We start from the raw sequence: 27,928 nt of genomic DNA on the forward strand, positions 1-27,928 counted from the left end.
CAGAGGGAAAGGGCCACAGGCCCTTCCATGGAGATTCTCCAGCGTATACGAACCACAGCACAGACCAGCCGATCGCAGCACACAGGGTGAAAGAGTCACAACTCTAAGGGTTCAGGACAGCTTGCCTTCGTCGCTAATCACTATGAATGGGAGCAAGCAGACACTGATTTGTTGAACAGGCCTGGAATCAGGCAGACTCACTTCATGATGTTTGTGTGGATTAACACAACAAATGTGTGGCCCTTTCTCCATTCTAGAGGAACTTTTCGGACTACCCTACAATCTTATACATGACACAGAGCAGGCTTCCCCAAGCTGCAGCCCTCCCAATGTTTCAAACTACAGCTCCTAGCATTCCTGAGTGTTGGCCATGCTGATGTGGCTGATGGGAGTTGAAGTTCAAAAGATCTGGAGGGCACAGGCTTGATATTCAGGCTCAATGCCTTAAGAAGAGGTATAGCAGCTCTCCTTAACCTTTCCCCCTCCTGGATGGAGCTGGGGAAGGCTGGCATTTGTCATCCTGATTCTTGCCCTGCTTTCAGGGGAAGGCTATCAATGGCTATTAGTCCTGACGGCTAGGTGCTACATCCAGCATCACAGGCAGTAAGCCTATGTATACCAATTGCTGGGAAACAAGGTGTTATGGGTGCTATTGCACTATGTCTTGCTCATGGGTCTCTGGTTGACAGATGATTGGCCACTGTGTGAACTGAATGCTGGACAGGATGGATCCTTGGTCTGATTCAGCAGGGCTCTTCTTATGTTTCTATGTTCACGGCCATAGTTATTTGTGACTGTGCCACATGGAATGCTAATGAAAAGTAGCTTCTAAAAATATAAGCACAATAAGACATGTCTCCCTAATTCCAGGCCTGTTCAAGAAGTCAGTCTATGCTTGCGCCCATTGCTTATACAGTCCATTTTGATGCAACCTCCCAGCACCCCCTTTGTCTGCCCACAAAGCTCCCTCAAACCCAAGCAGGACCAGAGACGGAAAAAAGCCTTCTCAGGCACCCAGTTATGACCCAAACCAAGAAAAGCTTCCCCCTCCCATTTTCCTGTGGCAACAGAGAGACCATTGCTTAGGAGGCAACAAAGGATTCAAAGCTCCTAGCGAAGATTCAAGGCCTGAGGGTGGCTGTTTCGGAGCTAATGAGAAGGAATGAGTTTTCTACCCACTGATGAGCCATGCAGGGACAAAGCACTAATTGGGCTGCGAACAGGCAGCGGCACTAAGCGCTTTTGAAAACACCTAGGGTCTATTCCCAGAGGTCTGTACATCTGTCGTAAGCATTTACACCGTGAAGGTTTTCCAGTGTGAAAAGCCTTGTGATAGGCGAGACTAGATGGACAGCTTCAGCTCCCCTTGTGCGGGAATCTTGAGCCCCTAATGACCCCAACAAATCTCTTCCTTATAGTCACAATATGCCGCAGCTTTCAATTTGCTAGAACGCTGCTGGAAAGGACGGCATGAGTGGTCTGTATGAAGAGACCCCCTTCTCTGTGCATTAACTTACCTCTCTACAAAAATGCAGATGGCCTGGAATTCTATGGATTGGATGTTGCAAGTTACCACCTGTAATCTGTCATCTGTTTCTCTTGTTTCTTTGTCTACTCTCCTAGTTCAAGAGCTGAAATGTATCTGTTCCTTCTGGGATAGGCCAGTTACTTCTCAGTTACCACCCAAATGTGTAATACTAGTGGACAGAAATGCAATGTAAACAATGCAGACTGGTAGTGTGCCAAACAGAAACTAGATGGCCTGTAGTGCAAATTATGCATGTAACACACTCTTCTGGGACCAAGCATTTGCTAAGACAAGCTTCATGCCGTTCATTCCAAGAAACGAAGCAAAAATCAGTGTGTGTGTGTGTGTCCAAGACAAGGGCAAAGTAGCAGCCTCAGATGCAGCATGATGATACCCTATTTCTTCGATTCTAAGACACACTTTTCCTCCCATATAAAGAACTCTAAAAATGGGGTGCGTCTTAGAATCGCGGGTGTGTCTTAGGTTTTTTTTTCCCTGTTGGTGGTACTAAAATTAGTGTGCATCTTACAATCGATGGCATCTTACAATCGAAGAAATACGGTACCAAATGCTGCCCACTACGACAAGCCATCAGGTGCAACACTGTGACACACAGGAGAGGCATTTTCAATGTTGTGCTAGGGAAAATGGCTGCACCTCATCTTAATTAGAAAGGCAATTGCACCTTTAAAGAGCCAGAAAGAAACGGTTATTCAGATGACTGCCCGGGCCAAAGCCATCCTTTGTAACTTGCATGGGAAGGAAGGATCCGTATGGCAGTGGGACTTTTAAAGGCAAAGGAAGAACGATACCAGCTCTCAAAGACGATCATGTGACCAAGATTGACAAGGGACATGCAGCCCATCATAAAAGTGATGCAGGTAACAGCACCAGGATAGAAAGCAATGGTTGACTTTGGTGCAGTGCAGCTAACAGTCCAACACAAGCCCCACTACTGTTTGTTTTTTAGGGCTCTGAGATTTAACCTGGTGCCTTCCAGATGTGTTGGGCTATAAAACCCATCATCCCCAGCCACCATAACTCCACAAAGTTTTGAAACTCATGAGGGTTGGCAACACTGAGCTCAAGATTTGGCATTTGGCTCAGGATTTTCCTCCTCTCTTGCCTGTTACAATAGAAAGATGCCCACTCCCCACTGCAGCCAACACCAAACAGAAGCTTAACCAGCACTAGGGCCAAGATATCCTTCTCTTTCCCTACACGGTCAGCCATTGGGGCTACAGAAAATTCTTTTTCTTCTCCATCTCCTTCTTCTTCTCTTTCTCCTTTCACACAGCATTTTGTCAGGGGCAAGCTCTACCACCTTCTTTATCTGTAGTTCCTAAACATTAGGTTCAACTCTAATTAGTCTTTCATGGTCAAAGGCAAAAGACGCAGGGCCAAAATAACAATAATACCAGCATATTCTATCTTACATCTCTTCCTGCCAGTAACTAAACCCTAGTGGAAGGAATATAGAACAGGGGAAAAGCTGCACAAAAGCCATGAAACCATGAAACCATTGAGGGAAGGGGTGGGGCCAGGGAATGGGGTGTGACTATTTGGGAAACCCTGGAGGGCTGGGTTTGGCCCCTGGGCCTGAGGTCATGCACCCCTGATCTAGTTCATACAACACTTTGTTGCAAGGCAGCACCATCCTCTCACCAGCACTCTATACAACCAGGCAATGGGGCACCACAAGCAGCCAAATGGCACCATGCCTGCCAAGGAACAACCCCAGATCACACAAACACAGGGCAAAATTCTTTTAATTTCTTGGTGACTGTTCAATTAGGGCTGGGTTAGGGCTGAGGGAGCAGATCTGACCAAGCTCAACTGAAGTCTTTCCTTCAGCAAGACACAAGGATGTATTAATCAAAGTCTCTTGACTGTACTGAATTGTTCATCTATGGGGTTGCCTCCAGTCTTAAAATTAGGAATTCTGTGAAAAGGGGGAACTCACAGCCTTTGTAGATGTCTGTAGGTATCTGCACAGCAGCGTAGGAGTAGTTAACTTTGGTTTTAAAGTTGTCATCGTCTGTGAAATCCAGCTTCAAGGAGTTGGACTTTTCCTTTTCAATTTCTTCACCCTCCGGATCATCCTGGGAAAGCAAAAGCAAAACAGTCATAAAAATCCAGGTCAGTTTTCTACAGCAGCAGCCAGTGAGGTGGTGTGACAGGGAGCAGTTATTTGCTGCTACTGAGTAGAAACCAAGGGGAAGGAAGGCTCCATCTGGGAGACATTCAAAGGTTCTAGAGGCACACGGAAGCTATGTGCAAGTGCACAGCTCCTGATTGGCCATCGATGCCAAGCATGGGCTGCTGACATCATTGGCCCATGCCTGCATGGGATGCTGCTGACCAATCAGCAGTCATGTGTTTGATCTAACCATTTATATGTCCAATACTGTCAAGAAGCTCCCGTCAGCAAGACAAAGAACTTCCTCATTCTTGTTCACAGATCAGCAGTAGTTGCTATATACCAGGGGTGGGCAGAAAGCAGATCTTCAGATGTTTTAGACTTCAGCTCCCTGCATTCTTGACCATTCGCCAATCTGGCAGGGGCTTCTGGGTGTACCACCCACCCCTGCTGTATACCACCTGCCACACCACTTTACTGGCTGCTGCTTGTGGAATTTAAATAGATCTCAGTGGTGTTTCTGGACACTCCCCAACCAAGTTGGTTATGGGCATCTCAAATGCTTTATCAGAAAATAAAAATACAGCAGCAAATTCCATTTGAACTTGTTGGATTGACAGGAAGATCCACAGTGGAGTCCCCTCACTGAGTAGGTCAGTATTATCAGTAATGCGGCCTTTATTATTATTATTATTATTATTATTATTATTATTATTATTATTTATTTATTTATTTATATAGCACCATCAATGTACATGGTACTGTACAGAGTAAAACAGTAAATAGCAAGACCCTGCCGCATAGGCTTACAGCCTTCTAGTGTGAGTGAGCACACAACAATTGTGTAAGGTGGGCCATTAATAACAACAATAACAATAGTAACAACAGAGGACGGAGGCTAAGAGACACTGGCTTGCCTAGGGCCATTCAGAATGTACCTGGCTGAGTTGGCTTTTGAGTTGGAGACATTCAGCTCATAGGGACGTGTCTTTAATCACTACGCAGTAAACTACCACTAGCAGACTTTCCTCCCAGCCAATGGTCCTTTCCCATTCCCGAGAGAGTGTGTTGCTGGGAAACTGGGACGTTTATTCTGGAGCCCTCCTCAAGTAAACTCCATAGCAACAGCAGGAACAGCAGGAGCTGTGGCTAGAAAGCGTTGGGACGGGAATAGCTGCAAAGTCTCTCTTAAATGCAGGTTCTCTACATCAGGCAGAGGTGGCTTGTAAAAAACAAACTGGTGGAGAAGAGGCTGATTCCTGGCTCATTTCGTGGCTCTGTTTAACCTTGCCTCTCTGTTTTCAGCATCTCGGCAGGTATTAAATCAGACAAAAAACCCTTGAAAATCAATTAGCAGCAAAAGGCGACTATCAAAGAACAAATTAAAACGGAGTGGAGCTTAGTGCTCTGTCAATAAGCAATGCAAACAATATTTAATTATGGTAGACAGAGATGGCAAACTCCCCGCTGCTGAGGTTGGAATATGCGCCTGCTCTTTCACACTCCGCTTCTCTCCCGCCCCCCCCCCCCCGCCTGTACAGATTGCCACAGCTTTGGCAGGCAAGCTGAAAGAAAGGCTCATTTCGTCTTTATAAGGAGATTTAATCTGTCTGGAGATGCAAAATATGTTTTCCTCTTGGAGCTTCAGAACGGAGAAATCTCAGTCGTCTAGTATAGGCAAGGATAGGTGCTATTGAGCAGAGTAGGATTGATGTTTTTGGACCCATGTTTTCCCATCATCCTATTTGGGCAAAATCCTGCAAGGGGGGAAAGTGGCTAGCAGTGAAAAGATTAAGCACCTCGTCTCTGGACACTTTCCCACCGAAAATCCTACCTCCTGAAGGTCTCATATAAGGGTGGGCAACCTGTGGCCCTCCCATCAGTCCTAGACAGCAGAGCCAATGGTGAGTTATTATGGGGGCTGTAGGCCAAAACATCTGGAGGGCCACAAGCTGCACACCCCATTAGCATTTTATTCACACTTATTTGGTTGTTAGATCCAGAGATGGCTTTAAAAATAATTAAACAAATTCATTAAAATATATATGCTTGAACATGGGGATGGGTTAGTAAGCACCTGGAAGGCAGCATGATGTGAGGACCTGGCTTGGCGAGTTGCAAGCTGTGCAGGCCTTGGCTAACCCAGAGCAGGAACTGTATTCTTAAATGTTCCCTGGCATGAACAGGGAGACCACACTATATTTGAAAGAGGGTAATGCATGTGGTCCTTTCTAACCCTAATATGGGCTGTTACAGTATTTTATAGGGGACCGTGTCCTCTTGTATCATATGATTCATATGTCTGAAAATACTTTCTGTAGTATTGTAGTGTTAACATAGTACATAACAGCATGAGCGAAGGAGGAGGAGGAGGCAGCTCACAAACTTCCCTTCTGTTGGTTAGTACAGAATGTTTTAATGGAGCGCCTTGTGCACATCTGCACAAACCTTCGGCAGTTATTTTTCTAACTTGGGGAAGCTACCTTATATGGGACTTGTATTTATTTATTTATTTATTTATTTATTTTACCGCTCCATAGCTGAAGCTCTCTGGGCGGTTTACAAAAGTTAAAAACAGTGGTATGTATACAAGCCCCTTCCATGAACCATGGGCATTCATGGAGAAGGCCACGGTTGCACATGCACAGGAGCGACACAAATGAGATTTGCTCATTTGTGACTTTTTTTATGAGAGGTTGTGGGCTTTCCCACACTAGAGGCATTCAAGATGCAGCTGGGGAACCATCTGACAGGTAAGCTTTAAGGCGGATTCCTGCATTGAGCCGGGGGTTGGATGTGATGGCCTGTTCTTTGGCTGGAACTCAATGAGGTGGAATAGATGGGGGCAGTAGCAAGTGCACAAAGCATTCAGTGGGTGGAGACTGGGATTGAGAGTATGTTTGGAAGGATGGAAAAACACCTTGACCCAAGAAATAGAAGAAATGTACAAGAGGAGATAGAACAGTGGCTTCAATGGATATCTGGTTTTGCCTAGTATTAATGATAGCCTGCATTAGCTCTGAGAAAGAGTGTCTAGATCTGATCAAACATAGGTCCAAGATTGCAATATAATGTCTGGAATAGAGCCTAGGATGGTGTTTACAAGCTTCATATACTATTTGAATGCAGTCTTCTACTTTGAAACTTTGATTAAATTTCTGTCCTCAGAAACTATGCCATCTTGCTATCCAGACTTCTCTCAGATAATTAGGTTGGATAAAACAGAAGTGGGCAACCTATGACCCACAGCCTAATTTTATATGGCTCTCAGCCTAATTTCAAAAGCCCTCTGCATATGATCAGTTCAGATCTCTGGTAAGAGCAATCTGTCCTTTTCCCGGCAGCCTACTGGCTAGGAAAAAAGGAGAGAGAGAAAAGGGGTGGCAGAAAGACAAAAGGGGGTGACCCAGCCACTTTTGGCTCTGGATCCTGCCCTCTGCTGGCTTTGGGCCCACCCACTTCCCTGACAGATTATCCAGGAGGGAGTTGCCAGAAGATAGGTTGCCCATCTCTGATCTGAAATAATGCTCCACTGTGAAAATGAATCACTTATCCCTTTCCTTCGTTTATCTGTTCATCTGCTTGCCGCTCCCCAATGTCTCTGGTCCATTGGTTAAAGATTCTAAAAATCCAAGTAGACAGGTAAGTCTACTGGAACATGTTTACCTGTCTGTTTGTTGTCGCCCTCAAACAATTCCAAGATGAATGTCTTCCATTTACAAGAGCCATGCTTCCACCCTAGCATATGGCATTTCACTAAGAGGCCATTTGTTCTAATGTTTAATAGAGCTTTTACTAATTTGCCTGGGTGCAACAGTTAGGCCTGGAGGACTAGTTTTACCTCCACAGCGCCTTTGAAAAGGTTGGCATTACATTAGCTACCTCTCGGTCTGCTGGTACAGATGCTGAGTTTAGCGAGAAGGTTATATACTGCAGTTAGTTGTTTTGCAATTTCATATCTGAGTTCCTTCAGAGCTCTCAGATGAATGCCATCTGGTCCTGGTGACATATTACTCTTTCATTTATTTGCTCTAAAATGCTTCTTCTGACACATCAATTTATGACAATTTCTCTGCTGCTGGTATCTCCCTGATGTCATCTGCAGTGAAGATTGATGCAAAGATTTCCTGTACCAGAGGTTCTCTGCATTGACCATAACTTTCTTTAATATGCTTTTACACTGTAATGGTCTAATGGCTTCAGCCATTTTCAAAGCCGACTTTCTGTTTTTGATCTACTTTGAGAAGGGTGGGGGGCAGGGAGAACATAAAGGGTTCTGCTAGTGACTCTTGAAATGTGCTTGGCCTCTGTTGACCTTTACTATAGATATACACTGCAATAGTTTGTCCTTACAGGAGGAGGACGGAAGCAAAAATGGCTCCCATTCCTCCTTTTCTAGATGAGTCAAGAGGTTCGTCTAGCTCATGGGTTCTCAATAAGGGGGTTCCGGGGGGGGGAATTGGGACCACTATTCAACAAAGTATGATTGTAGATTATGTCTTCCTACACATGTTATTAAAAACGTCCCAGAAAAGTGTCATGTCGTCTGCAAAAGCCAGGCCTTTGCTCTCTTTTCCCTCCCTCCCTCGCAATCCTAGAAGTTCCAAGCTTCCCATTTAAAGGGGCAACACAAAGCATGGGAGCCGAGAATGTAAACGGGGTCATGCTTTGCGTTGCGCCTTTAAATGGGACTAATATAGAAAAAAATAAAAGATTTCAATATTATATGCATATTATTTGGAATGCACCTTTTGAGTTAGACTATCTTGGGAAGGGGGGAATTATATTCTGAACAATGGTGAAAGGGGGAATGGAGCAAAAAAGGTTGAGAACCACTGGTCTAGCTGATTTACCACTTGGTGAACAAGACAGAAGATGGAGGGGCTTTAGAATCTTACAGATCCTGGTCTCCCTTCCTTCAGTCCCTGCCCACCAACAGCCCCCCTTTACTCTCTTCTCTGACTTCTCTTAGGATATCACAGGGCTAATCTACACCGATAGCCCTTTCACAATGGAGGAGGGATAATTGCGATGGTTCCCAGCTTCCACGATTGGCGCTCACGGGGCACACGGGAGCAATGTTTCCTGCAATTAAAGGAGAGCCATTGTGAGAGGACATGTGCCCCGAGACGGCGCTTCCACATGTGGATTGGGAGAAGTGGGCGGGGATAAACAGATTACTCGGCTATGGGGATTTTTTTATGATTTATCAGAGATGCGCACAAACGCAAATGCACAGCTACACATGGGTTGGATAGGGAGTCCATCGAATATGTGATGCTGTGCAGAAATTTGTTTCTGTTAAAAAATATACACTCGGATCCATAACACACCAATGCACATCCAAAACATGTGGCAAAAATGCCAGCCACACCCACTCCCTGCACACGCCCCTGACAGCGGATTGGCTGTTCGCTGAGCAACAGCTTCGCAGACTTCGGGATTGTAGTGAGAGAGTTGAAAAAAAGTGACAAAAGCAGTCAGCGGTATTCCAGGAAAGCCGAGGGGCTGGACCCAAGATCACCATGGCAGGAGCTGTGCGTGATGTGGCCTGGTAGGGACAATATCGTTGTTTTTATACTGTTGTTTTTATGTTTTTGATGGTTTTAAATTTTGTATACTTTTTAATGTTCACTGTTTTTAACTTTTGTAAACCGCCGAAAGAGCTTCGGCTACGGGGCGGAATATAAATGTAATAAAACGAATAAATAAATAAATAAATTTTGATACTATTCTGGAATAAATGGCTGGTGTAGACAAGGGCTCAGTCAGAACCGTGTAAACCAAGCTTTCCACAGTGGCTGGCGGTGGGGTGGAGGGGAAATTCACAATCAGATCTTCTACTCTTCGGAGGTCTTATAAGAATACAAGAACAGTTGCTGGATCAGACCAAGGGGTCCATCTAGTCCAGCATTCTGTTCACACAGTGGCCAATCAGCTGCCCATGGGAAACCCACAAGCAGAACACGAGTACAACAGCACTCTCGCACCACTGTTCCCCAGCAACTGGTGTACATAAGCATACTGCTTCTGATACTGGAGGTAGCATATAGCCATTAAATATATACTATCAAATTAATGCTATATCTCTGTCTATGGGCTTTTCCACATTGAGAAAAAATCCTGCAACCTTACTGGTACTTTGTCTTTTGGAGCCTTCACGGGTTTAGCGACCAGTACAATACACACGCTCCCTCCTTGTTTTTGCCAGTCCTTTCCCATATATTTCAATTGTACCACAAGCAGATAGTGCTGTTTTATTGCACGATTTAGATTTATTACAGCCTAGGTGTTTTTATAAAATGGCGGCTTGAAAAGCTGATGACATCATGAAAAGGACCCACAAACTTCCATGCGTGACCAATCACAAATATGCAATAAATCGCTCATGTGGAGAAGCTCTAAGGCTGCAGAGGAGATCGGCACCATCCTATGGCTCCCCAGATGATGCCTGGGAACCATGGGATTGCGCTGATAGTCATTCTTACTTATGGATGAAGTCTCTGTCAAAATACAGGTTCCCCAGCCTTTGGCAGCCTCATTTCACTGCAATTGATTCTTGCTGGGATTTTTTTTGGATTGCTTGAAGCCTTCTTTAAAATCTGAGGTGAGTGCTTATTTAGAACCTGGGTTATGGTGTATTTGTATAATACCCTCTGCAACTTGCAATCATTTGGCCTTTGCAATGGCTCTTTTTCAGTTTTTCCCCTTCCTAACATGCAGGGTTTTTGAGAGCGTATAGCAGAAGGCTTTTATCTGTGACACTGAAGGCTAGAAATAATTTCTACATCATTAGTAGCCAAAATCTACTTAGTGAAAGGGTCCTTCTGTGACATCAAAAATGGACACTAACCACAGATGACCTGCATTTCTCAACTACAGTAGCTATGATTTTAGGAAAGCAACTAAAATGATAACTCATGGGGCAAAAAAAAAACACAAAAAAGACAAAACCTCCTGCATGTAAGCTTGTTTTCTGCTTTCACACAGCAATTCATAGCATTACGATTTGGGCTGGAGAAATACAATGGGGCAATGATTGCGTATCAATTACTTCTTCTGTGGGAAACTTCCATTCCTGACATAGCATCTGCAAGCTTTTATCTGCACCCGCCGAGTTCTGGGACAGGCCTTCAAAAATCTTGGTATAGGATCAAAGTAACGGAAAAGAAATGAATTTTATTTGCCCCCTAGTTTCTAGTGCTTTCATATTTTATTATCACATGTGTGAGACTACAACCATGAGGTCTAGAAACATTGTGATTGGGATTATTGGGTTCCTAATGAATGCTAGTGGATCACAAGGCACTACCTCCCCTACTCTGAGAAATCTTATTAGGAACATAGGGCAATGTTTCGTCTACCCATTGGTTCACCTACTCACTGTCTGGCAGCAGCTCTCCAGGGTTCCAGGCAGGGGTCTTTCCCAGTTCTACCTGGAGTGACTGAACCTGGCACCTTTGGCATGCAAAGCAGGTGCTTTCCCACCAAGCCTTCCTGTTATAAAGCACAATGGTCACACAAAAATAGCGCTTTGGCAACTGATAGGCCACAATAGGCTGCCAATTAGTTTCTGGGAGAAGTATCAAGTGTTGGTTTTAAAGCCTTACATGGTTTGGGTCCAAGTTACCTGCGGGATTTCCTTCTCCCGTACAATCCGCCCTGCATACTCAGGTCCTCTGGGAAGAATTTACCCCAGTCAGCAAAAACTAGGCTGACAACTGTTAACCAGAGGACCTTCTCTTCTGCCACTCCCAGACTGTGGAATGGCCTGCCAGGAAAGATTCGTCAACTGAACAGTCTTCCAGAATTTAAGAAAGCCATAAAGACTGATCTCTTTCGGCAGGCCTACCCACTTTAATTTTAAGATGCCTTTTAATGATATGCTGCCTTTTAATAATGTATTAATTTTATATGTTTTTAAACAATGTATTGTATGTATTTTATGATGTTTTATATTTGTGTTGAAGAGGTGGGTAAGAAATTATTATTATTATTATTATTATTATTATTATTATTATTATTATTATTACATGGTCAGTGGGTTATGTTCAGTTTGGCAAGTCATAAATTGCCTAGGCCTAAATTAGATTCTGAGACAGTGGACAGGGAAGTGCTTAATATATATATATATATATATATATATATATATATATATATATATACACACACACACACACACACACACACACACACACACACACACACAGACACACTGCCCAGTATATGTTAGAGGAGACACTTTTGCAAACATTGGATGATCATTATTTTTCAACAAAATGTTCAAGGGCCTTCTTTGCTGACAGAAAGCAAAACTGATACTCTGCTACATTCAGACATAATGTCCATCGATGCTGCTGGTCATAGCCAAAAATCATAAAAGATATTGATGGTTTTGAAGCGAAGGGCTAATTTTAGCCCGATGAAGTATGACTATGAGCTCCCAGCAGAGAGACTCTTCTTGACGAATGCTCACCTAAGTTCTGGCCCTTTACTGTGAGGAGAGGAAGCATTCATGTCATGTCTGTTTCCCTGTGTGGGGCTCCTGCTTTATGACAATCTGCTGTGTAAGACTGTGAGAGGTTTCCAGGGCAATTTGGCTGGCATCTGGCTCCTTTCTGTACATCATATCTTTCCTGTTCCAGCACATCTCTCAAGAAGCTGGAGTGTGGTATTTGCAAAATCCAAGTATTTGAGAGCTTGCTTCCTGCCAGGCTTGTCTCGTGCCCGGGATCCAACCAAAAGTGCCATAAAGCCCAAAAAGAAAAAAGATACACAGGGCCAGTAATTATTGTGAGCCCACAGGCTAAAATACTCATCTGATTTCTAAAAGCTTCTCCCTTTCTTCCAACCACTGAAGTAGGAATGCCAAGAGGGGCATTAGAAACAAAAGTCTATATGACACAGCTTCTGCTTCCAATCTTCTCCAAGTACATTTCACACCTGATGGTTCTTTCTGATTGCAACTGCAAGTATCAGATATACTGGAGACAACAGAAGCAGGCCTGAGGTCAGATCTTCAAAGAGAATGTAATAACTGTTTTGTTTGATGAGATGGGAAGTCCATCTAGACTCCTATGGTGGCTGGGCAGATGCTATCTCAGACTGATATTGCATGATGAGTAGGAAGAGGATGCACAAGAAAGCTAGAGGACCTCCAAGACTATTAACTGACAAATAGAATAATACTCCATAGTCTGAGGATGATACCTTTCAGAAGTACGACAGACAGAAGCAAGCAAAAATCAATGTCCCTTTACCATAATGTTGTGGAGCAGCTCTAGAGCAGGCACGGGTGAGGATGCAACAGTCTCAGAGAGCTAACCACTACCCCACTACCACAGAATGCTCTAGTGCTGTTAAAAGGACAGTCAAACATTGGCCTGGGCTATATGACACGATAAGCCACAGCTCTGGAGGAACTCTATAGTTTATCGTTTATGAGTTCACTCCCACTGTAAGTGCGAGTCACTAACCAACCTCCAAGAATTATAGGCCTTCTGTCTATAATTTGTTTACTGTCACGTGAGAATCCAGACCACTGGCTTGTCTCTCCCCTGACAAATCTGAGAAAGAACCCACAGTTTCTTGGGTTCCTAGTTCACACATCATGGTAAACTAAACCATGGACAGAAGGTTCATGGGTGGGTTAGCCCAGGAGTGACAGGGCGGGGTTGATGAACATGCTACTCATAAACGACAAGCCAAGGTTCCAGAGGATGTGATATGTGAACTGGGCCACTATCCGTTCTGGAATTAAATGCACCATTGCTCTTGGACGGAGAACATTCATTAGACACCTGCTGAGGAAATACCCTAGGGCTGTACATTTGCACTGTGCAGTGCCATTTAGGAAAAGGACACTTACCCCTAATGTGGGCAGAATGCCTAACTGCAGCTGCTAATTTAAAGGACACACACAGTAAATGAGCAGGGAAGGAGTAGGGAGCACTTTAAAGATTCAGTTCTAGCAAAATATTCATAACTGTGGTATATATTATGGAATTATATAGAAAAGTAATTTCAAAATCAAAGCTCCCCTATTGAATTAATGTAATGAACAAAATTTACAATGTTGAAATTGGTACGCAGTAAGTATAAAAGCCGCGTAGTAAAAGTAGATAAGGATTTTTTTAAAGTACTGAAATGGAAGTGTATGTATTCATTAAACACTTCCTCTGAACAATGCCATCTGCATAAGCCTATGCTATTGATTAGTTATCCTAGGGTGTAGACTATTTCTCTGTCTAAATATTCTTGTTACTCATAGAATCATAGAATAGCAGAGTTGGAAGGGGCCTACAAGGCCATCGAGTCCAACCCCCTGCTCAATTCAGGAATCCACCCTAAAGCATCCCTGACAGATGGTTGTCTAGCTGCCTCTTGAAGGCCTCTAGTGTGGGAGCGCCCACAACCTCCCTAGGTAACTGATTCCACCGTCGCACTGCTCTAACAGTTAGGAAGTTTTTCCTGATGTCCAGCCGGAATCTGGCTTCCTTTAACTTGAGCCTGTTATTCAGTGTCCTGCACTCTGGGAGGATCGAGAAGAGATCCTGGCCCTCCGCTGTGTGACAACCTTTTAAGTATTTGAAGAGTGCTATCATGTCTCCCCTCAATCTTCTCTTCTCCAGGCTAAACATGCCCAGTTCTTTCAGTCTCTCTTCATAGGGCTTTGTTTCTAGACCTCTGATCATCCTGGTTGCCCTCTTCTGAACACGCTCCAGCTTGTCTGCGTCCTTCTTGAATTGTGGAGCCCAGAACTGGACGCAATACTTTAGATGAGGCCTAACCAGGGCCGAATAGAGAGGAACCAGTACCTCACGTGATTTGGAAGCTATACTTCTATTAATGCAGCCCAAAATAGCATTTGCCTTTCTTGCAGCCATATCACACTGTTGGCTCATATTCAGCTTGTGATCTACAACAATTCCAAGATCTTTCTCGTTTGTAGTATTGCTGAGCCAAGTGTCCCCCATCTTGTAACTGTGCATTTGGTTTCTATTCCCTAAATGTAGAACTTGGCATTTATCCCTATTAAATTTCATTCTGTTGTTTTCAGCCCAGCACTCCAGCCTATGAAGATCACTTTGAAGTTTGTTTCTGTCTTCCAGGGTATTAGCTATCCCACCCAATTTTGTGTCATCTGCAAATCTGATCAGTGTTCCCTGCACCTCCTTGTCCAAATCATTAATAAAAATGTTGAAGAGCACTGGGCCCAGGACTGAGCCCTGCGGCACCCCACTCGTTGCCTCTCCCCAGTTTATTATTATTATTATTATTATTTATTTATATAGCACCATCAATGTACATGGTGCTGTACAGAGTAAAACAGTAAATAGCAAGACTCTGCCGCATAGGCTTACAATCTAATAAAATCATAGTAAAACAATAAGGAGGGGAAGAGAATGCCAACAGGTACAGGGAAGGGTAAGCAGGCACAGGGTAGGGAAAAACTAACAGTAGAAAGTAACAGTAGAAGTCTGCACAACATCAAGTTTTAAAAGTTCCATTGATAAGTACTCTTTGAGTCCGATTCTGTAGCCAGCTGTGGATCCACCTAATAGTTGTTCCATCTAGCTCACTTTTAGCTAGTTTGTTAATCAGAATGTCATGTGGTACTTTGTCAAAAGCTTTGCTGAAGTCAAGATATATGACATCCACAGCATTCCCACAGTCCACAAGGGAGGTTATCCTATCAAAAAATGAGATCAAATTAGTCTGACAGGATTCGTTCCTGACAAATCCATGTTGGCTTCTAGTAATCACTGCATTGATTTCAAGGTGTTTACAGATTGACTTCTTTAGAATCTGCTTAAGAATTTTCCCAGGGATTGATGTCAGACTGACTGGTCTGTAGTTCCCAGGTTCCTCCTTTTTGCCCTTTTTGAAGATAGGGACAATGTTAGCCCTCCTCCAGTCGTCCGGCACCTAACCCGTCTTCCATGATTTTGCAAAGATAATAGACAATGGTTCTGAGAGTTCTTCTGCTAGCTCCTTCATTACTCTAGGATGCAGTTCATCGGGCCCTGGAGATTTAAACTCATTCAAGGAAATTAGGTGTTCTTTGACCATTTGTTTATCAATCTCAAACTGCAATCCTGCCCCCTCAACTTCTGCTTCACTTTTTCCACGGGGGTCATCGACCCGCTTTTGGGAGAAGACCGAGGCAAAGTAGGAATTGAGCACTTCAGCCTTTTCTTTGTCATCTGTTATCAATTTGCCATCCTCATTAAGCAGTTGAACCACCATTTCTTTCCTCTGTCTTTTACTACTCACGTATCTGAAGAAAGCCTTTTTATTGCTTTTAGCATCCCTCGCTAATCTCAGCTCATTCACAGCTTTAGCCTTCCTGACGCCATTTCGGCACTTCTGCGCCACTTGTCTGTACTCTTCTTTTGTAGCCTGGCCTTCCTTCCACTTCCTATATGTATCCCTTTTTGTTTTCAGGTCATCTCTAAGCTTTTTGTGGAGCCACATTGGTTTCCTCTGTTGTCTTCTATCTTTTCTCCTTGTTGGAATTGTTTGTAACTGTGCCTTCAAAATTTCATTTTTTAAATACTCCCACCCATCCTGCACTCCTTTTCTCATTAGGCTCCCTTGCCACGGGACCTTACTTATTATAGTTCTGAGTTTATTAAAATCAGTTTTCCTAAAATCCAGAGTACGTGTATGGCTATGCTCGACTTTTGTCTCCTTCATAATCAAGAATTCAAATATGACGTGGTCACTTCCCCCCACAGTTCCCGTGACTGCCACTTTATCCACTAAGTCATCCCTATTGGTCAGTAACAAGTCAAGGATTGCCGATCCTCTAGTTCCTTCCACCACTTTCTGTAGGAGAAAGTTATCACCCACACATGTCAGGAATTTCTGGGAAGGGCCGCTTTTGGCAGTAATGGTCTCCCAACAGATATCAGGGTAATTGAAGTCCCCCATCACTACTACATCACACTTCCTTGAAACACTGAAAACTCATAGAGGTGGTTTGCACAACACTGCACGACTCACTGTTGGAGCCGAGGCACCTGCAAGCACCACTTTATGTATCCAACCCCCATTTGGGGTTGTTGTCTTGTCAAACCCGGTGAGCATGGGTTATGCGAGGGTTAAACAACCCTCACATAACTCATCGTCTGTTTTAGTTGTTTAAGAGCATAAGAAGAGCCATCTTGGATCAGCCAGAGGATCCATCTAGTCCATCACTCTGTTCACACAGTGGCCAACTGGTTGTCAACTAGGGACCCACAAGCAGGACATGGTGCAACAGCATCCTCCCATACATGTTCTCCAGCAACTGGTGTATACAGGTTTAACCCTTATATAACACATGCTTGCCGAGTTCACACAACATCACAACCCCCAAGGGGGGGCGTATTCCAGCATTCTGTTCACACAGTGGCCAACCAGCTGCCGACCAGGAACCTGCAAGCAGGACATGAGTGCAACAGCACCCTCCCACCCATGTTTTCCTGGTGTACAAAGGCTTACTGCCTCTGACACTGGACTAGCATAGAGTCATCAGGATTAGTAGCCATTGAGGGCCATTGTGAGCAAGGATCAGATTGTTCTCTTCTAGTCTGACTCTCACAGTATCTAGCATGAACTAATTTTGTTTCCATTAAAATCTTGAGTCTGTGATCTTTTACCCTGGTCACACTTTACTCTGACCAACTCGGTTGCAAAGGTGCAAAATTTAACTCAGCTCAACCCACCAAATGAACAGCGAATGCATAAAATTGCCCACACTGCCTTGAAGACACCTTGGCTGATCCAGCCTTCAGGAGTAGGCTAATGATCCGGAGTGCCTGTCACCTGCTTACCTGTATGGAACCACAGCGAAAGCATCCCCCTTGCTTGCAAGCAGCTTATTTATAGCAGGTGACATTTCCTCGGGTACAAGGTTGCCACTTACACCAGAGGGAGCGAAAGCGCTCCATTTCTAAAACCAGCCCCTGCCCTCCTTGCCACGCCAGGCCTGCCCCTGACAGGTGCCAATTATGGCATCTCACCAGCGCTGACACAAGCAAGGGGGCAAGCCTCCCACTCGGCAGTTCGTCTCAGATGACAGAGTCTAACGATATAATTGGAGCAACGTTGAGGAGGAGAGCAGAAAAATAAGAGGCAGCAATTTAATCCTGCAGGTGTGTAAAAAGGGGGACCGTGGGGAGGGGATCGGGAAAGACAGCAGGCAGTTCTGTGTATTGATTCTGCTGTTCAGACCACAGAGAACTGAGTGGGCTCTCTGGGCAGCTGCTCAGCACCCCATGGCAGGCAATGGCCATCTCTAAGGGAGGCTAGTCCAGCTGTGACTGCAAGAAAGGCAAGAGCAGGCATGACAGGCAGTGGAGTGGAGTTCAAGCGGCATGGCACAGGCTCACCAGCACCAGCCCATTGATCCAAAGCTCCTTTGTCTTACGAAATTGAGTCCTTAAGTTGCAGCAGATGAACAGGGCAAACCTGAGTGGAGCTGGGGAGGAGTGAAGCAGTGGATCAACCACCTCATTCCAGACCCTGCCAGGCAGGGCAGAGGGTATGTGCAGGGGCAGTTTTGAGGGTGTGTGTGTGGCTTTTCAGCTTGGTGAATCTTTTTATTTTAAATCCTCCCCATCTGGATGCAATGGGGGGAAATCAGCTATGCCAGCTCCAGACTGCCATAGCTGAGGAGGCCGATTTGGGTCCCTTTTAGGGGAAATAGAGCAGCTCTGGATGCAGCAGATTAAAACAAAACAAAACAGCTCCAACTCACCCTGAAACACCCTATTTCCAGGGACATGTTTGCTACTGGGCCACCTGGGCAGATGGAGCCTCTCTCCAATAGAGCTCTTCTCCCCAGCTGGAGGGTACTTCCACCCCATCCTAATCCCTGCCAGCTAGTGGTGGGTTAGAAGTCTTCTACTGCCTTTGAAAGAAAGACAAGGCTTCAATCTTAAACACACTGTCTCACTGATCCCAACTTTTTCGAGTGGCGAGAACTTCGAGGGTCACAGGCGCACAAGTGGGATTGGTGTCCCTTGGAAGAAGGTTGCTGGAGACTTAATGACATTTTGTAGAAGACCCAGCTAGAGCCAGCTATCTCCATAACAAAAGATGTACCTGGTAATTTTCCTACCTATAATTCAGGGAGTTTCAGTAATCCTTCTGGCTCCCTTTCCCCTCTCCTGTTAAATGCCCAGTCTTACAGTACTCATTTGGAAGTGGTTCCCATTAAAATCAACTTCTCTCTAAATAAAGACTGGGTATGGACGTCACGATAATCCATGATGGGTTAATTATTCCAGCATGGGTTATTGTGTCATCTGGTTAGAGGTGGGTTGTGTGTTTTTTTGTTTAACCCATGATAGCTTATTTGGTCAAAATAACCCAGTCTGAGAACCCACAATCTGCAAAGTGGGTTAATTAACACATCATGGGTTATCATGTTGTCTGCCTCTGTCCCCCAGGGAAAGAACAGAATCTTTGTGGGAAATGAGAGATCTTCTCAAATGCTGAACATTTTGAGGAGAGGCAAAGGAGCTTCTTAAATGTGCTCTTTCTGTGAAGGTAGAGAGGAGTCAGCTACAAAACCCTAAAACGAACCAGAGTCTTTTCCTATCATTCTCTTTCCTAGATCTTCAGTCTTGAGCGAAAAGAGAAAGAAGTTAAAAGGGGTTATCGAAACAAGTTAACCTGTCTCCAGAGTCCACGGACCTATGAGTCTCCAGCTCTAAAATCAGTCTTCCCAACTGGGGGGCCTGGATGAAAGAACCAAAGAAAATAAGCGAGTTTTAGTCTGTACCTATGACCTACAGATATGGAGGTGCAGCTGATTTCTGAAGCTGTCTTCCTTATCTCTGCCCTACTCAGGTGTTACCAGGTATTCCTTTGAGCCTACAAGAGTGACCTGCCAGAGTATGCACTGTATATTCCCCGTGCTGTGTTCCTGAAAATGATTCTGCAGAGCCAACATGCCTTGTGATGATCAGACTGACATTTCTCCCGACAACACTGGGCCTTGTTGAAACTGTCACATTTCCCTCCACTGCTACCTCCTCCCATGTCTGAAACAGGCAGCATTTTATTTTGCTTTCAATGTAATGGAGCCAGAGCCTGCGTCGCTATCACTGAATAATCCCCAGCCCTTTGTGTTTTCACACAGCAAATGGGTGAAATCAAAGAAAGCAAAGGCACTGCAAACAGAAATATGTACAGTCTGGTATTTGGGCTGAGTTCAGGAATGGGGACTTCCAGTTTTGATCTTTGAACATGAACCTATTGCAGAAGAATATATGTACTCATGTGTAGGAACAGATGTTTTCTTTCAGGATCTTTCCATCCAACACAGATCTTAATGTTAGAAATGGGAAGTAAGTATTGTGAGAAGCCACAGTCAAGGGCAGAAGAGTTCCACTAGAACTGGGGTATTTCTAGCCTTCTTTGAAGTGGGAGAGGGCCAGTTAACCTTCACTTCTCTTAATCTGCACATATTCAAACGTATGAAGGAGCATTCACTTGAACTCAGTGGGATTAAGGTTGTTTCTCTGCATAAATGCTTCCTTGCACCTCCCACTTGCAATGGGAGACAAAAGACCAAGTTTCCTTTATGACCTGGGTGGGCCAGGGGTGGTTAAGTCTGTAACAGAGACTAATCTCTTCGGTAATTTGGAAAAATGATGGGCCTCTTTGGGTCAATGCTCTGAACAGAACAAGATCTCAAACCAGATGTTGCAGCAGGTGGCTTGTGAAGCCCGATCTGATCATTGATTCACAAATTTAACAAACCCTAGATGTCAGGGACTCAATATTCTCCAGGTCAGTGATTCTCAGCCACTGGTTTCATGGCCTGTTTCTACTTCACAGAAAAATTCTTGGCTTGGCAGGCACATATTTGGTATATTAGGGAGCTGCAGACAATGAAATAGGCTGGACGTCAGCTAGAGCGCAAATGGCGTAAGACTCGAAACGAAGATGACCAAGCATGCTCTAGAGTGCATAACCATGCCTATTGTGTGGCGGTGCAGGCAGCAAAGAAGGCTTATTTTGCTGCCTCCATTGTGTCCTCGAGTAGCCATCCAGCAGAGTTCTTCCGGGTGGTCTGGGGGCTGCTAACACCCTGCTTTTATAAGCCAGGAGGGGCAGGGATCGAGAGGGCAAGTGGTTGGTCGCAGTACTGCAAGCACCTTGTCCACAATAACTGGAACTGATCTCACAAAATCGGGCCGATGGTGGCATCAGACACCTCAACTGGAGCTGCACTAACAACAGCATCGAGCTCGCTACGGAGGGAAGCGATTTTGTCCTCAAAGTGTGATGCAAAAAGGTCACAGTGGGTCCTTGACGGAGCCAGGGCCCCATTTGTTGGCAGTTGGGGAAAAGTTGAGGAAAGTCCGAAGGAGAACAAAGTCAGTGAGAGGTCAGGAAAGTGGGGACTGTGTTAGGACTGAGAGATAATGATGCCAGTACTACACTTCCCAGCATGCCTTTGGCGGCCCTCAGGTGCCCATGTCCTCTGAGAGGTGCTTTCCTCATCTCGTGGCTGATGCTGCTCCTTGACACAGCATCGAGGAGTAGCATCGCCAAGGAGGGGAGGTAAGCAGCTGTCAGTGGACGTGCACAACTCCATCCAAGTCCTGCTGGGACTGCCTCAGCCCACACTTTTCACCCATGAAGTGCTCCATCAGGAGCCTGTACTGAAGGGCTGGGACTGGGCCAGGCACTTGCCCCCTTCATCAAGCCTGTTTCTGGGCATGTGCAGAGTGCTTCCCTTTCCTCCTCCCCCCCTCCCAAGGGTGAAGGCTGCGCATGTGTTTCCCTCAGTTCTGAGAAAACCAATATTAGGACAGGGTGCCTTTGAGCATGTTCAGAGTTCGGCTTCTCAAAGACATGCTGTTGTATCTAGTTATGATTTAAAAACACAAATAGCAGGTGGGAGGAGACACCACAAATGAATGCAGCCCATTTATGTGGGTTATTTCCTTTTATGTGGAATTGGGTTGACTGACTTTCAGAATCACAACGGCCGCCAAAGGCCAGTAAGTCTGGCCTCCCACCCAAGGCATGCTGGGAGTTCCACCCAAGTCATGTTGAGAGTTGTAGGCATAAACCTAGGTTTTTATTAAATTCTTTAAAAATACTTAAAACCCCAAAATTCATGTACATGAAGTCCTGTCTGGGTGAACAGGATTAAGGCAGTAGCATACGTGGAAGTGGGTAAACATTTAGGGACATACGTGACACACACACATACTTTCCGCTTTATAGGTAGAGATAAATAATAAAGACATAAATGATCAGGAACCAGGTAGTGAACAGGAAGATGTCACAACACAATGTAGCCAATCAGATCTGGCTGTGTGAGAATGCCATTGAAGAAAAGTCAGAGCAATTGAAAGCAATAGCAAATTAAACAAAGCTTTGTTGATTGTTGTTGCAAGAAATGCTGAAAAAACTGTTAAACGGAGAGGCATTTTTGGCTCTGCCAACAAAACGTTTGGGAAAAATTGTGAGTAGGGTTTGGTTCGGCCTTAATTGAGACCATTTTTTAAACAGAAAACAAAACATTTTTAATAGAAAACAAGCAGGATACACTAAGGCCCTTACTTTATTTTTGCTCTTCAGACTTGTGTCTGAGAAGGACCTTGGGAAGATTGTCAGCCTGAACACTTCTACACTGATGTCAGTCAATAAACATTATCAGTGCTTCTTCATTTCACATCAATGCAGCCACAAAAGGATCGTTCCCAGGGACTTGCACTCATCATATTTATGTTTTAGGTCTCTTGGCTGTCTTTGGAAGGCTGTTTCCTACTTCACTTCAGATAAGCACCCTCAAATTCCACTAGGAACCAGTATCTAGTCACTTCTGTTCCCAATGGAGGAAAGGACAGCAAACACAAAAATCTTTCCGCATTACAGCATGCAAGTGTAGAAATAATGTTGTCCCAACACTACCAATATAGCAATAGCTTTCTCCACAGCAAGGGAGAATAATAGGTTGGATATGCAATGTTTACTTTTTAATTCCAGCAGATGTACTCAGTGTAAATGCACCATATACAAGGGTCTTAATGGAGCAGCTCTAGTGGCTTGGAAAGATTCAAAGCCCAATTATGTTTTCAGGAGCCTCTACCTGTATACAACACAAGAAACAGCTGCAATTCCCCTTAAGGGGCAACTCCGTAAGCTAAATCTAACAATGAAATAACACAGAGCTAAATTCTCATCTTTGCTATATTATTGTACTGTATATTTAGAGAATACAATAATTTTAGATTTCACAGGCAAGGAGCCCCTAGGTTATCTAATTTGCCCTTTTCCATCTCAGAGGTTACACCATTGTACACTGTGGCTTCCAACTTAGAGATGTCTTTAAGATATGGTCAGTGGTGTATAGATTGATTGATTACATAAATAGATAATAAATGAATAAACTTGAGTTAATAACATTTGGATGAGCCACAAAACAAGCTAAAGAGAGGGAAAGGGGAACCGTAGTGAACTAATCAATACACCTACCAATACTGAAGACATAAAAACAAATGTCATTAGAAAAGGGCAAATCCTTAAAAACAGACCATTATACATCTCTAATTGGAATCAAGAAGGATATTACATTTCAGAAGACTGCATATAATTTGTTGTTCATCCTAGAAAGACAATATGCATTTGGAAATACTGGGTTTCCCTTTATAATGCTATAATATTTGGAAGCTTGCAACACATTTTTCATTCACTTTGGCTAGATCTACACTAAGCAGGATATAACACTTTGAAAACGGTATATGCAATGTGTCCTGGGCCCAAACAGTTGTCAAAACCATTATAAACCATTATAAAGCAGTAGTGTAGATCCTGCCTTCGACACTGATTATTTTTATGACATATATCTTATTTTCAGTTTCAATGACTTATGAAAGAATCTGATTTTAAAGGACTTCCTTTCTGTAATTTAATTGCTTCTATGTCTTCAGCATTGTTGGGTGTACCTATGTATAAGCTACAGGCAGTGTATTTTTTGAGAGACATCAACTTTTGCTTTAAAGGCTCCAAAACCTGGAGAGTTTAATGCATTCCTGGACATGTAACTAGTTCTGATTCATATTATAGGATAAAGACATATCCTTCTTCTCAACTTCCATTTGGTAGCCTTTAGATTATGGTCTAACATGGCCATTGACTATGGGAGAAGTCATGTGCAAATTGAGATCATAAAAGAAATGATAAATTAGCCTTAGAGCATTGTAGCAATGTATTTGTCTTACCAATTAATTAATTTAAAGCTGCTTTTCTTTTGAAAGAAACTCAAAGCTGGTAACAGGCAAATGTTATATACCTATATGATACGCAGCATTGCAAGACTCATTTCCATGAAGTTATGTAACTTCTATTGAATCATGAGATAAAATCCTGGAGTTCTATTCACTTAGCTTTATTTGATTACACTAATATAGGTACAGCCAATCTTTTTGGCAAGAGAGCCACAAGTCAAATCCAGAGTATGAGAGAGTACCTCTTTAATGTTCTTCATAGTATACACATAGTAGCACCCTATTTTTCCTCTCAGCTGACGAATAAGCAGTGACAGTGCAGACAATGTGGGCCTACCTCTATGGCATAGCTAGACGAAGAGGCAATCCTGCTCCTGTCCAAGAACACCCCAATGCACCTCTGCATTAATCTCACTTTTCCTCCATTTATACTTCACTTGTCTACCCTATCATGCCCATTCCATGGCTAAATATGCTCTCCTCATCACTACTGTTCCTGCTTCTTTCAGCGCTAAAAAGCAAACATTCATTGTCTCCCACAATGTTATCATTTTTATTCACTACTTCAAAAGTGCTGGAAATATTGTGTGTAATTATAGACCCTCTGTTTATCATTATTCTGTTGCAACATTCACTTCTGAGTGATTAATTTGCATTCTTCAGGACTTGCTGCAATCTGATGGTCTTCTGTGAAAATAGGAAGGGGAAATACTGGAGCTGAGCTGAAGTTTTGAGAGGCATAAAATTCAACTGGAAACATATTTCATGGAAGAGGTAATATCATGGATTTCCCATATAATCTAGACCAGGGGTCCCCAACTTTTGGGGACCTGTGGGTACATTTGGGGATTTGAGAAACTACTGCAGATACTACCATCAAATGGCTCTCACAGAGAATGCAGCTAATCACATAGTGGCTGTCTGGGGACTTAGCTAGTCAAAGGTGAACTAAAGAGAGGTGTGTGTGTGTGTGTGTGTATGTGTGTGTGTGTGTGAGAGAGAGAGAGAGAGAGAGAGGCTAGAGGCTGGGAGGGAATGGGAAATAATAGCAAGGCAAAAGGCTAGAGGGGAGAGGAAGAGAAAGGCTAACAGCTGGGAGTGGGGAGAAACAGCAAGGTAAAGAGGTATGGGAGAGACATAGTGAAGCTAGAGGCTGGGAGGGAGGGGGAATCAACAAGGCGAAGGGCTAGAGGACAGAGGAAGAGCAAGGCTAGAGGCAAGAAAGGGAGAGAACGATTTCCCTAACATTTCCCAAAGTTTTTATTTTTTTTTATTTTCTGAAGGGGGCAGAGAGTGGAAAACTTTGTGGGCACCGTTGGAGGTCCCCGTGGGTGCCATGGTGCACATGTATGCCATGTTGGGGACCCCTGATCTAGACTGCATATGCTCGTCTCCACATGATGGGAGCTGCAGACAAAGAACTCCTGGAGGGCCACACTTTCCCCATCCCTGCTTTACTGGTTAATGAGGCATTTTCTGAAGTCTCCGAATAGCCACTGCAACAGGAGTCACAGTGCTCAGCCTCAGTACTTCTCTCCTGTCCGCTTTACAGAAAGTTTTAATTATACACCAATTGAGTATGGAAAATGCACTACACATTCACGATGGCAACAGGACAGACCAAGTAGTTAATGTTGTACCATATCTACCATTCCACCAATATGGAAAGAAAGACTGGTAAATCAAATGAACTGTTTTGTTGATCTAAGGTTATTTCCTCCATATGTGACGTATGAGGTTTATAAAGGTGACATATCATGGTGACGTTTTATTTGCTCTTATTGAAAGTACACCTGAGTACATGCAATAGAGCCTGTGTACATTCCTCCCGTTTATCCTCACTTGCCCCTTCCTCCTCTCGCTCTGCTGCCCCCTCCTCTATCAAAATCTAAACTGTAAGCTCCTTGGGGAAGGGACCTGCATCTGTGTGCGCGTGCCTGTGTTGCACACTGATGAGGCTAAATAAATAAATAAGCACCCTAAACTAAATGCCATTAAATGACAATAGCCTGATATTCCCTCTCCATGTGATTGAGTATATTTTGACATATGAACTTTGTAAGGATGGTATTTGGTAATGAGATTTTATCTTTCTGAATCTCAGTATCCATAGCTATTATGGAAACTTATGCCCTGATGTCCACAGTTACTTGCAAGCAAGAAGCTTAAAATCAAACATCAATACCTATCAGAATTACTGTGCACATACCCAAACACACTGAATCTCCCCAAGCCTAATTAGGCTGCTGGTAGTACAGTTGTAAGTTGGCTGACAGCAGCATCATTTAAAACTTGTATTTCTCTGATGCTTTTGCCAACTACCAGGTCTTTGTCATGTATAGATTTCTTCTAAGTGATGAGCATCCTCTCCACTAATGAATTAGTCCTGATCCTAAAAGTGCTCTAATTTGCCTTGACGCTGCCTTTGATTTTGACATCAAAACAGGCATTACAGAAATCACCTGTCTTTCTTCTATCACAACTGTATTGCCATAGGAATCCCCAAAGACAGACACTGATGGTATTATAAGAATTAATTTAAGCTAGTAACGAGGAATTGAATTCTAAGTGAGAAAAGAAACAAGGGCAATTTTTTCCATGTGTGAATTGGAGATTACTCTGAGGGCTCAATCACACATTACACAGCATGGAGAGAGGGGATAAAGATTTTCTCTCTCTCTCTCCTTCTCACATAATAGGAGAACTTGGGGTTACCCAATAAAACTGCCTAGCAAGTAGGTTCAGAAGGTCAGTTGAAAGGAAGTGTCACTATGCCCTCAGCCTGACAAAGCTGACTTTTTAGCTTTCCATGTAGTGGCTATAAACAGAGCCTCCATTCCATGCAATCCATCCTGTCACATCTCACCTGCAGCCCCACTCAGAAACACATAGCTGTCTGGCTGGGAAAGATTAGGCACATCCCTGCCACTCCTCACCTTCTCAAGGTGAGAGGCTGGCACTAATTGCCTCTTTCCTGGTATCTTCTGCCTATGTGACTCAGGGCCCATTGGCTAATTCCACAACAGCTGTCAATCAAACCCACCTCTTGCAAGGCAGAATAAAGCATGGCTCCGTGCCCATCTCCATCCACCACGACCAACGCAAGAAGCTCTAGCGAATGTCAACGAGGGGCCTTGACGTAAGCCGTTCCACTAGCTTACACAGCATAGACCTTAAGTAGGCCACGATTCTTGGTGTAGGATTTGTTTTCTTGTGGATCCGCACTACTCCCCCCTCCTTGTTTTTATCCTTTATTTTAATAAACTTGCTTCGTTGTATTATTTGGCTGGATAAAGTTACTTATTTGTAGGGATTAGAAGCGGAGAATCAGAAGCGACTTGGCCTGCTCCGCCTTGCCCAGAGGCGGAGTAGAAGTGGACTGGGGACCCGTAGAAGCACGGCGAAGAGAAGCGCCCATACGCGGAGTGCTTCTCTTTTCGCAGACCGATCCGATCGCCATTTTGAAAAATTTCGCCCATAGGATTGCATTGTGCAAAAGAATAGGGGATAACTGTGTTGTTTTTTAAGCTATCTTTCTGAAACTTCTTGTGCTTGGAGAGTCGTGGCTGGGGGTCATTTTGAGCCTACTCTCAGCTCTCTGCGTGCTGCGGTTCGCTTGCTAGAATTTTTGGAAAAATCGGGTAAAACAGCGGGAAAATGTACCCTTTTCGAAGGGCTGAGGGGCAGAGTCAACTCCCAGTCATGATCACATGATCCCAAAGTTGAAGGAGGGGATAGGCAAAACGGGTAACTTGGGATTCTGGGAACTTCTCTTTCTTAGTCTGAACGGACTTTTCCCAGTGTTTTTTAAAACAGTACCCCCACCAAATGCACAAATACAACCTGAAATCACACACTAAGCCAATAATAAGAGATAGAAAACACAGCATTGCTACACACCCTAACTTTGGGAAACAACTGAATAGATGTGGTGCAAGGGGATGAGCTCCCCTAGGGCATGTGGACGTGCCCAGTGCACTCCCTTGACCTTGGAGGATCATCAGAGTCCTCCAAAGG

At 44.0% G+C, this 27,928-nt stretch overlaps 1 protein-coding gene across 2 annotated transcripts in view; it reads right to left on the bottom strand.

The window, feature by feature from the left end:
- The window catches only part of CACNA2D2 (calcium voltage-gated channel auxiliary subunit alpha2delta 2), a 639,662-nt gene that overhangs the window by 163,652 nt on the left and 448,082 nt on the right, over positions 1-27,928 (bottom strand). For both annotated transcript variants that reach the window (XM_063121105.1, XM_063121104.1), the window contains exon 6: positions 3,492-3,630. In XM_063121105.1, the coding sequence (XP_062977175.1) occupies positions 3,492-3,630 (139 nt within the window). The remainder of the gene's footprint in view (positions 1-3,491; positions 3,631-27,928) is intronic.

The sequence above is a fragment of the Elgaria multicarinata genome, chromosome 3, assembly GCF_023053635.1.
Source record: "Elgaria multicarinata webbii isolate HBS135686 ecotype San Diego chromosome 3, rElgMul1.1.pri, whole genome shotgun sequence".
Classification (NCBI taxonomy): domain Eukaryota; kingdom Metazoa; phylum Chordata; class Lepidosauria; order Squamata; family Anguidae; genus Elgaria; species Elgaria multicarinata.